This window comes from Ovis aries, chromosome 4, assembly GCF_016772045.2.
Source record: "Ovis aries strain OAR_USU_Benz2616 breed Rambouillet chromosome 4, ARS-UI_Ramb_v3.0, whole genome shotgun sequence".
In the NCBI taxonomy this organism is placed as follows: Eukaryota; Metazoa; Chordata; class Mammalia; order Artiodactyla; family Bovidae; genus Ovis; species Ovis aries.
The window spans coordinates 34,563,477-34,574,554 of NC_056057.1; the positions used below are offsets into that span (position 1 = coordinate 34,563,477).

An 11,078-nucleotide genomic window follows, 5' to 3' on the forward strand; every position below is an offset into this window, starting at 1 on the left:
TTGGGTCTGTCCTGATCCTGACGTCCTAGCCCTTGTTCTTGGTCTCCCAGTTCTGAAGGTCAGAGCACATAAAGACCTGGCATTTCTGGGACTTCCTTGGTGGTCCAGTGGTTTGGACTCCATGCTTCCAATTCTTGGGGGGGTGGGGCACAGGTTCCATCAGTGATCTGGGAAATAAGATCCTGCATGCTGTGTGGTGAGGCTGAAAAAACAGAAGAAGAAGAAAGAAAAAGAAGGACCTAGCACTAGATAGGAAGTGCTAGATACTTTTTTTCTCTTCTACTGTTTTTTAGCACAGAGTCGGACTCGACTGAAGCGACTTAGCAGCAGCAGCAGCACTTCCTATGGTACCAGCGCTAGGGATCATTTTGTCCCCTAAACATGTGGAGTAGGTTTGTTTTCTATTTTTACTGTGATCTCATTTCCCTAAGTGATGCTTCAATGAAAATAATATATTTCAAGTATGCCTCACCGTGAGGAGGAGAATCTGGCAGGAAGGGTATCACAGAAATATTCACAAGTGAAAGAGGCTTCAGAATGTGAATCTGTGAAATAGGGGACATGTTTCAAGGCGTCCATAATGTCTGCTTTCTCTAGAAGGGCCTGAGGCAGAAGTGGGCATTCAGAGCTAGAGGCAGCTGCGGAGGCCCTGGTGTGTTTGAGACGGGGCTCAGAGCATGAAAGTTGGTGACTGTGGGTGTGTGTGAGTCTCATACACTTTCCTCACGTGCCCCTGCCCGTGCTCTGAAGCCTGGGGACAGCAGCCCCCGTGATCGGAGCTCCCCATTTCCCAGAGTTATCTGGGGAGGCCATCTAGCCCCTGGCTTCACACCAGGGATGCTGGTTGCCTCTGGCCACAGCTTTGGGGGTTGCTCCTGTCTCCTCAGGACCACGCAGCTCTGGGGGCTCCGAGGAGACCCACCGGCAGGGCCTGACTTTTCTTGCTTCCACCAAACCCAAAGCTCCTCCCACATGTCAGGTTCTCTCAGCGTCTCTGTCCCTACATGGCTGCCCCTGGGGCTTCTGACTGGGCAACTGCCACAGCTTTCCTGACGAGATGTTTTCTACTGCGACTTGGAAGAAGAAAAGGCAGATCATTTCTGAGAATTGGCCTTTTGTTTCTGGTATCAGGATACTGAGCTGTGATGAGAAATGTAAACCTTTGCACGCGGAATTGCAGGATACGGCCCACGGGCCTGAATCCCTGTCCCAGTTGACAGTGAGAGGAAGTGTGGGCTCCTGGTGTGTTTGATGCGTGATGACTGGATTGCCTTTCTCCTGTCTCCCTCACAAGCAAAGATGATCGCTCTTCCGGGACCTGAGAGTCTCGTGAGCTAGGAGGACTGACGTGGGGTGGAGCCCTGTAATGACAGGAGGCACAGAGTTCCAGGGAGCATGGAAGAAGGGGATGTTTATTATACTGGGGGCATCAGGACAAAGGACTTTCGATTCTTAGGCCCAGGAACCTGAGTCAGATTTGACAGGAGGAGGTGACTGGGAATCCCAAGCAGGAGGTCCAGCCGGGTTGAAGGGGTGGGAGCAGGAACATGCCAGAAAGGGGAGGGAGCTGAGTGTCCCATTGTGAGCAGACTCTAAGAACTTGGAGTTGCTATATGAGGCACACTTTGCTTCTGGAGGCTGTCAGTGGTTGAGTGGTCCAGTGTGCGCGTGTAATGTATGCTTTGATACAACAGTTAGTTGTGTGCATACTATGTCCCAGGGAGTGTGCTGTGTGCTACAGTGTATCTTTTCTTTTTTTTAAATTTTTCGCTGCACAGGGTCTTGGCTGTGGTGCATAGGCTTAGTAGTTGTGGCACGTGGCCTTAGTTGCCCTACGGCACGTGGGATCTTAGTTCCCTGACTAGGGACTGAATCTGCATCCTCTGTATTGGCAGGCAGCTTCTTAACCCCTGGGCCACCAGGGAAGTCCCGAGAGTGTATCTTTTCTTACGGAGCATGTGTACTACACGGAGGAGAGAAAGGCGCTCTACAAGTCCTTGTTCTTCCCTTCTTCTCCTTATTTGGCTTCAGCCATCTTAGCCTTCTTAGTTTTCTGCCAGTTTCCAAGCTCACACCTGCTTCAGGGCCCCTACAAGTGCTATACTGCCTTATTTGCAGTACATGTCTCCTAGATCCTTGGGTGTCTTGTTCCTTTTCCTTAAAAAGGTCCCTGCTCAAACAGGATTCCTTGACCTGCTCTTTTAAAAATAGCCCCTCAGCTCCACCCTGGTCACTCTTCCCTTACCCTGTTTTAATTCCTTCCTGACTTCCTCACACTTAGCTTGTAAAAAGGGTAGAGAATGGATGCTGAACATCAGAATGGAGAGAAGGATTGACAGAAGATTCTTCCCATGTTGGAGGAGTTGAGATTTGGGGGCCAGAGGTGGACTCCACAAGGGAGAGATTCAGCCCAGAGAGAAGGACAGAGGTAACTAATAAGACCGGGGTTGGCAGAGGAGCCAGCTGCCCCCTAGTCCTCCTCAGGCTGGAGGAACGGGGGGGTCCTCTTTCTCTTGGCGTCTTTTAGTTTATAAGGATCTCTGCTGATGGACAGGCTTCAAGAGTGAGATGGTAAATCTGAGATGAGGTGGAGCGTCAAACCAGTTCCTGGAGAGACAGGGACAATCAACCCAAAATGAAAGGCCGTGAAAATCAGCGAAGGCCCAGCTGTGAACTTGTAGTAAACCAGTTAGTTTGTTCTTTCAGCTAATATTTGAATATCTCATATATGCTAGGAATATATAAAAGGGAAATGACCTGCATCCCTGTCCACTGGTGCAGTGGCACTTTTGTACAGTTAGAGAACGTTCTCTCCACCCTGGGTGATGGCAGCTCCCACAGCCACATGGCTTAGCTTGGTCTGAGTTAGAGCTGCTCCCACCTCTGGGTGGGCACTGGACCACGGAGGGGTGCACAGTTTGGAGAGGGCACCATGGAGCTGGAAGTCAGCCATGGGTAGCGGGCCAGAGCCTGGCCGTGAACAAGGGGGACATGGCCCTCAGCCTCCCAGGCCTTACAGCGTGGAGGAGAAGACAGACGAGTAAACAGTTACAGGTAGGATTGTTGAAAGTCTCCATAGCAAGGCTTAGCCCCGGAGCCTGGAAGTGATTGGGGGGTGGGGGTTGAGGGTGGATTCAGGACTGGATTGTCAAAGCATCGAGAGCAGGGGGGCTCTGGATGCTCAAACTACCGACTGCATGGTCCAGTCAGGGCTTTGGTGACACACTGGGAGTGATCTAGTTAGTGGATGCAGATGAAGACTAGGCTCAGGGGCAGTGGAGGAGAGGGTTGGAGAAGAGGGATTTGGCAGAGCAGGTGCTAAAATAATTGTGAAGAGGAAGAGAAGAAGTTGGCGTGAGACTGCCAGGGACATGCATCTTAAAAATAGAGGATGCTTCAGTCTATCTGCTTCCCAGATGGCTCCGTGGTAAAGAATCCGCCTGCCAACGCAGGAGATGCAGGACACAGGAGTTCGATCCCTGGGTCAGGAAGACCCACTGGAGGAGGAAATGGCAACCCGTTCCAGTATTCTTGCCTGGAAATCCCATGGACAGAGGAGTCTGGCTGGCTACAGTCCACGAGGTCGCCGAGTCACACACGACTGAAGCGACTTAGGACGCATGCAGTCCCATTCATGAGGGCTCAACCCTCGTGACTTATGTACCTCACAGAGGCCCCACCTCCTCCTGTTGCCACATTAGCCATTAGGATTTCAACCTGTGAATTTCAGGGGGACACAAACATTCAGAACATAGCAGAGGATATTGCTGAGACTGCCTTCTCTCTCCAGCTTGGGAAGCAGGGCGTGCCCTGTCCTGCCTTCTTCCTGGCCCAGTGAACCTGGGAGGAGTATGTGGGTGGCACAGGCTCTGTTGGGTAGAAAGTTGAAGGGCAGAGGCTGCAGGGGAGATCCGGGGCTCATGAGAACTTCCTGTGTCCAGGTTGGCTCACTTGGAACAGGTTTCAGTGGGTGTGAGGGGTGAAGATGGAGCTGGAGCGCACCTGGGGAGGGGTGGGGTCTGCAGGGCCACCTGTGGTGATGTCTGAGGAGGACTTGGGTAGTCGCAAAGGAGGAAGTGACACAGAAGTGGGAGTGGGATTCTTAGCCTCCCCCTTCCTCCACCCCCTCCTTCCAGATGTCAGGGAATGTTCTGGCATTGTCCATCCAGGGTTTTCCTTGCCCTCAAGGGGCTTTCTGTGGCTTCTCCCCGGGAGTGCGAGGGAGCATGGCATGTGGACCAGTTCCTGGGCAGGAGTTGCTGTCGTGCCTCTGAAACCAGGGCCATGCTGCTCTGGCAGATGAGTGGCCAGGCTTTTATCCTCAGGCTTAGGAAGCCTGGACCTGGAGGTGCCCGAAGCTCACTCCTGGCATTTCCATGGGGTCGCCGACAGCTGGCCTGGGAGTCAGCATGAGGGTTCGGTCCCCGTAGCTGGGGAGAGCCTGACCTTGTGGGCTGCAGGGCCAGCCTGTGGCTTCTATGGTGCGGCTGTGTCTGTCCTACAGCAGCGACTGGAAGCTGGGGTTTCTGATGAGTCAGGCCCCAGCTGAGTGGCCTCTCCTGGTGAGAGGCTCTAAGGAAAATGCCATCAGCCACTTGTGTTGATGATTCTGTTTTTTAAGCATCATTCACAGGGCACTGGCCGGCAGTGCGCCAGGCTCGAGGCTACCTTCCCCATGGTTAATAAACTGCCAGTCCTAATGGAGGAGGTGACAGGCAATAAATACAAAAGTGTCACATGTGGACCACGTGACCCGGGAGACCTGAGGCAGGGACAGCTCCCATCTTGAGGGGTGCCCGAGGAAGCTGTCTGGATGGGAGTTACAGTGGAGGCGATGTTTGAGTTGAGCTGTGAAGGAAGAGCAGTTAAATTGGGTGTGTGGCATTTCAGCCGTCCCACTTCTTACCCCGCAGCTCACTCTTCTGGGGCCATTATGCCTTCAGCTATTTTTACGTGTCAATAAGAGAAATGATCATGTATGAAGTAGATGTGCTTTCTGCGTCTGGGTACCCCTGCAGCACTCTCCTTAGACCCAGGAGAAGCGTGCCTCTTCTCATCGTGCAGTGCGCTTACTGTCATCAGTGAGTGCTTTGAAATCCACTGGACTTCTTTCTTGGCTGCTTGGAATCTTAGAACTAACATTTGAACTTAGAAAAGTTTTCTTCAGTCAGATTTATGTATTTTGGCTGTGCCACTTGACTTGTGGAATCTTAGATCCCCTTCTAGGAATTGAACCTGGGCCCTTGGCAGTGAGAGCTTGGGGTCCTAACCACGGGACCACCAGGGAAGTCCCATAGTCAGACTTTTTTTCTCATAAATCCTTTGACTCCTTCTTTCTGCTCCCCAAATCCCTTTAGAAATTTTGCCTTACTTTTTTATTGTTGCTCGAATCGGTTATGGTTTTGCTAAGATAGCACAGGCTTCAGCTCCATTTTGGAATAAAGCAAAGCGAAAATGACTGTGGCAATGGAAGCATGATTTTACCTGTCAGCATTCTGAGCAGGATGTTTTGGGTTGCTGAGGACAAAGGCTGGTTTTTGGTAATTTGGGATGTTCCCAGAACCTGAGCACTTGAAGTGAATTTGGGGTTCTGTGTTTTGTATCAAGATGCTGGCTAATGACTGACCAAGGAATCTAGGGGGCTCCTGTGCTTTTTGATTGCTGAGGGATAGGCCTTCTCTGGCCTGAGTACTGTCTAAAGCTGATGATTCAGAACCATAAATGGTTAACACTGGAAAGGACCAGATATCACCCCAGTCCTCTCACTTGATAGACCCAAAGGGGTTGAGGGGTCCTTTTGAAGCCATCTGGCTAGCCAGTGAGATGAGAACATTGGTCTCAACTCTAATTTCAGGGCCACCACATACATGTCTAAGCATTCTTAGACCTTTTGAATTGCTTGTTAGCCTTGCATTTTGCAGAGCTTTGGGGAGGAGACTTTCTCCACTACCTGGCTGTATGACCTTGGGCAAATAGGTTTGATTAAACCCAGTTCCCCACTGGTAAATGGAGATAGCGTATTCCTTACTGCTGCACAGAGCTACCTTCTCTCACCCCAGGTACAGACACTGCAGCCACAGCAATCTTTCTCGCCTTCATTATTTCAAAGGAAGATGTGCCTCTTTTGGACTTGGGCTGCCATCTCCACCTGTGCATCGCAGCCCAGCTTCTTCCCTGTCATGACGTTTGCTCTCCCCAGGTCTCTGTGGAGTCCCTTCATCCTGAGCTATGACATAGAAGATACTTTTTTTCCAGCTTTATTGAGATAACTGAGGTAATGTTTAAGTGAATAAATAAATGACTTAAGAGGGAATATGGGTTTCCCTGGTGGCTCAGTGGTAAAGAATCCGCTTGCCAATGCAGGAGATTTCAATATCTGGGTTAGGAAGATTCCCTGGAGGAGGGCATGGTGACGTACTCCAGGATTTTTGCTGCGAGAATTCCTTCGGCAGAGGAGCCTGGTGGCTACAGTCCTTGGGTCTGCAAAGAGTCTGACACGACTGAGCACACAAGAGGTAATATATGCAGATACACAGTTGTTTAGTCACTAAACTTAATCCGACTCTGTAGCAACCCGAGACTGTAGTCTGCCAGGCTCCTCTGCCCATGTAATTCTCCAGGCAAGAATACTGGAGTGGGTTGCCATTTCCTTCTCCAAGGGATCTTCCTGACCCAGAGATCTAACCTGTCTCCTGCGTTACCACTGAGACACCAGGGAAGCCCAATATATGCAGAGTCCCAGTCAAAACTAAACTATGTATGTTTGTATGTTGTTACGTTTGTGTCCGCGTAAATTCATACATGAGTTAAGACAGACTCTTGGCCTGTTGCTGAGCAGATGTCTGAGGAAGGGCTGTGCTGGGTCGCTCAGTTGTGTCCGACTCTGCCCCATGGACTGTAGCCCGCCAGACTTCTCTGTCCATGGGGATTCTCTAGGCAAAATACTGCAGGAGGTTGCCATGCCCTCCTCCAGGGGATCTTCCCAACCCAGGGACTGAACCCAGTTCTCTGGCACTGCAGGCGGAGTCTTTACTGCCTGAGCCATGAGGGAAGCCCCTGAGGGAAGGGAAGACAACCTGTCCTATCTCTGTGGGTAAAGATCAGGGCTGATTCTGATCCTGCTGAACTTTCTTGGGGAGTGGAAATAAGTAACAGTATAAAGTGTAAAGATCTGGTAGGGAGAAAGGTTTTGTTAGATGGAAATACAGCAATAATAAAACAGGAAGAGACAGAGCTAGTTTTTGTGAGAATTAAGAGTAGCTGAGTTAATAGATACTAGCTTTTGATATGGAGATAACCTGAATTGCAATTCACTCCATAAACAGCAAATTTAAATGTAATACTCCCTTTTCTCCATGCACTCTGTTCTGACTTGGAACATATTAGCCCTAACACTGCCCTTTGAAATGCTAATTAAGGGCAATTTACTTATTCTCTATTGTTCTATCTTTGGAGACTGGGAGGGGTAGGGGGAGCTGCTAAAGTCCTGAAAAATCATCTCTGGGCCTAGGGAGGGTCTCTACCCTAAGATCTGAACTTACCAACGTTCAAAATGGTTTAGATTCTAAACTTTACAGCTGTGCACACAGATCATGTGAGGCTCTTGTTAAAATGCAGATTCTGATTCAGTAGGTCTGGGGCAAGGCCTGAGATTCCACATTTCTTACAGGCTCTCATGTGAGACCAGTGCTGCAGGGCCAGAGCACTCTGCATAGCAAGAGTTTAGACTGAAGTGGGAGGTCTTCCAAAGCTAACTCTGCCGTTTCTTTGGCCTGCATTCAAGGTTACTTCAATAGCCGAAGGCCTGAAGCCAAGACCTTGGCTTGGAGAAAGGAGACTGTGAGAAATAGTTGTGCCATATTCTAAATACTTTGTCCCATCTTGGGAGTCCTAGTTGTTGTCAGTCGGTTGTGTCCGACTCTTTGCAACACCATGGACTGCAGCACACCAAGTTTCCCTGTCCTTCTCCATCTCCCAAGTTTGCTCAAACTCATGTCCATTGAGTCCCAGAGACTGAATTTTAACGACTGAATACCTGATATTCATGAAGATGAGCTGGGATTCTAGACAGTAGATTGTCTAGAAGGTAAATAGGGAAGTAGTCATTAAAGTTTAGATGGATTTTCATGAATGACTGAAACCAGTTAGGCTTCTATGGTTAAGTTCACCAATCTAAAACAATCAGTTATGAGGAAATCTTCATTCCTGAAAGATAAACACTTTACTGGAGTACTGTTGTACTTTGCTAATAGGCTAGTTTTTTGCAACTTGCTATTTTTGTCTAGGAATTCCCTGGTGGCTCAGATTTAAAGAATCTGCCTGCCAGTGCAGAAGATGTGGGTTGGATCCCTGGGTTGAGAAGATCCCCTGGAGAAGGGAATGGCAACCCCTCCAGTATTCTTGCCTGGAGAATCCCATGGATAGAGGAAACTGGCAGGCTATAGTCCATGAGGTCACAGAGTTGGATACAACTGAGTGACTAACCAACAATCTTTGTCTAGACCAGCAGTTACATGCTACACTGCCGTTTCTGTGAAAAGTAGAAATGGAATCTCCTCTGTTGCATTGAATCCTGTTTCCATTACTTATTGGTATTGAGATTTGGGGCAAGCTCTCAATTTCCCTAAGCTTGTGTTTCCACTTGTAAAATAGTCATGCTAGCCTTTCATCGCGGGATTTTTTAGAAGATACACAAAAGCTTCTGGCATAGTTGCCATCTGTTCACCATTAGACCCCTTCTTCTCTCTGTTTTGATCCTGGCTGCTAAACCTGCTGTACCATTTGGAGAATAGGAATTCTTGTTGGCTGCCTCTCACCTGAACCTCTTCAGTGGCTTCTGTTGGTAAAAGCTCTTGTGACATACGCAGACCTTTAAGAATCCCTGGAGTTTATAAGATGAGCAAATATTCTTTATTTCTTAGAATAGACCAGAGTTTAGTTCAAACTTTCTCACAAGGCAGAAACCGTGGGGTTCTCATAAATGGGTTGTCTGTAAACACATTTTATGCTAACACCACATCTGCCTTGTGCAGGACGAACAGTCATCAGTGCTTTATCCCTGGGTCACTTTCTTAACAAGAGGTTCTAGTTTCACTCTTGCGTGTGCAGTGTGGTCTTCTCTAGCTGATAAGATCTGTTCTGAGTCCTCAGGTTTGGTCAGGGTACGGCTGGAGTTCAGTTTCCTTTGTTCTGTGTGACATTTAAATTGCAGTGGCCTTGGTCTGGAGTGTGAGGTCAGACACCCTGGAGAGAACACTTGGCTTTGTTTCACTCTTCCCTCCCAGCTTTGCCTGCCCTACTCTTTTTTGGGTTCTTATCTTTAGAAGCAGACAGCTCTGTGCAAGTTCCTGTGCCTTTCTATCTCAGAGCTTTTGTTTATTGGCTGCTTATATTCCCTATCCTGCTGATCTTAAAGTGCTCAGACATTACCAACACTGTCTTTAAAGACTTCAGCTTTGACTTTTCCAAACTAAGATTACTTGATATTCTCATTGGCCATAAGGTAGTATTTCCTAATCAGGTCTTAAACCCTTACCACTTCATTCTGTAAGGTCTGTGAATAAGTGCTATCAACCTAATATACATATTAGTACATACTATTTTTATGTATTACTTGACTTTTCAGTTCCTTTAACTGAAACCATCTAACCAGTGACCCTGATTTCAATGTCCTGTTTCAAGTTGATTCTAACTTGCTGTCTGACTTTAGGCAAATAGTTTAACTGCACTCACTGAACCAAAATTTACCTTAACCAGTAAAATGAGGATTGGATTAGATCAGTTTTTCAAAGCATTCTTTGGAGTTGGCTGGGGCAGGGATGAGTATAAAAAGAGAGCTCGATAGGTAGAAACCCCAAGCTCCTCATTCAGGTGATTCTTAAGATTAATCAACAAGGATACCATCTGTATCACAAACAGGTTGAAACTCATGATGGAAAGAGACATCATCTAAGTCTGGTTCCTGACCGTTTTCACCAAGGATCTGGGCTAGCCACCCCCATGCTCCTGTCCCTTTTGCTTCTGCTCATACTGTTACCAGCAGCAAAAGTAGATTATTTGTAAGCCTCCCTTTCCCATTTTCAAAAGGCCCTAATGTAAAAATGCCATGTCCCTTTAAGAAACTTTCTCTAAGCAGTTGTCCAGCTTCCCACAACCCCTTTCTTTACCCTGGTGGCTCAGTACACTCTGCCTTTCTGGCAGCTGTTTGTGTGAAGCTCAGAGGGGCAGGGTACTGCCTTCTCCATTCTCAGTGTCCTGCATTGTGTCTTTCTAAAATGCCATGAGTTTATCATATGGCTAAAAAATTCTCTCTCTTTTTCAGGATCGAATCATCAATTTAGTTGTTGGCAGCTTAACATCTTTATTGATCCTAGTAAGTATCTGTGTGTCAGCCAGGGTCTTAGCCAAAGTTTTGAAAACCTTAATACTGCAGTTCAATCAACTCTCAAAAAAAAAAAAAAACAAACCTTAAGGGGCCAGTACATGAACATGTGGAATATTCCAACTGTAGTTAAATTAATGCTTTCAATCTTGTTAACACTTGAATAAAACTGCATTTGGTATAAATGGAGTAGCTAGTTGATTTCCACTCTTACGCCCTACCCTAGTTGAATGTGAAATAGCACAAGTCAAATAAACTTGGTTTTCTGGGTTTGCCTAATAAATTTGTAGTATGTGAGTGGCTACTAGTAACTCCCTTCTGTATGTAACCCACAGCTCTGCTAGTATCTTTACATTTATTTTGTTCCTAAAGTATGTTCATTATCCTTTGGTTTTAAAAGATTATTTTAATTTCTCATTGTATACTACAGCTTGGTGCTATCAAAATAAAACAAAGCTACATTTCCCAGTCTGAGAATGACCTTTGGCACTTTTTTTTAAATCTAAGAGAATTTTAGTGAAGTCTCTTTCTATGACTTCTTCATAAAAGAATGGGTAACATTATATTTAAGGTAGAAAGAGAACTATAGGGTATTAGAAATACATTTTTAATTATTTTTCATGTTAAGCAAAAACAGTTTTGGATAATTTTTTTTGCTAGTATACTCAAAATAACAAAAAGGTTAGAACTTTCCCCA

The 11,078-nt window shown here is 47.1% G+C and overlaps 1 protein-coding gene across 7 annotated transcripts in view; it reads left to right on the plus strand.

Moving 5' to 3' along the window:
• TMEM243 (transmembrane protein 243) overlaps positions 1–11,078 on the plus strand; it is a 33,982-nt gene that overhangs the window by 8,484 nt on the left and 14,420 nt on the right. For 4 of the 7 annotated variants that reach the window (XR_009600474.1, XR_009600471.1, XM_042248466.2 and 1 more), the window contains exon 3: positions 10,322–10,372. Coding sequence is in view for 2 of the 7 variants with exons in the window: in XM_042248466.2 (XP_042104400.1) it covers positions 10,322–10,372 (51 nt within the window). In the remaining 5 variants the exon portion in view is untranslated. Of the gene's footprint in view, positions 1–6,199; positions 6,275–6,363; positions 6,516–10,321; positions 10,373–11,078 lie in introns of all 7 variants that reach the window. The other 3 variants (XR_009600472.1, XR_009600475.1, XR_009600473.1) reach the window with 2 other exon arrangements.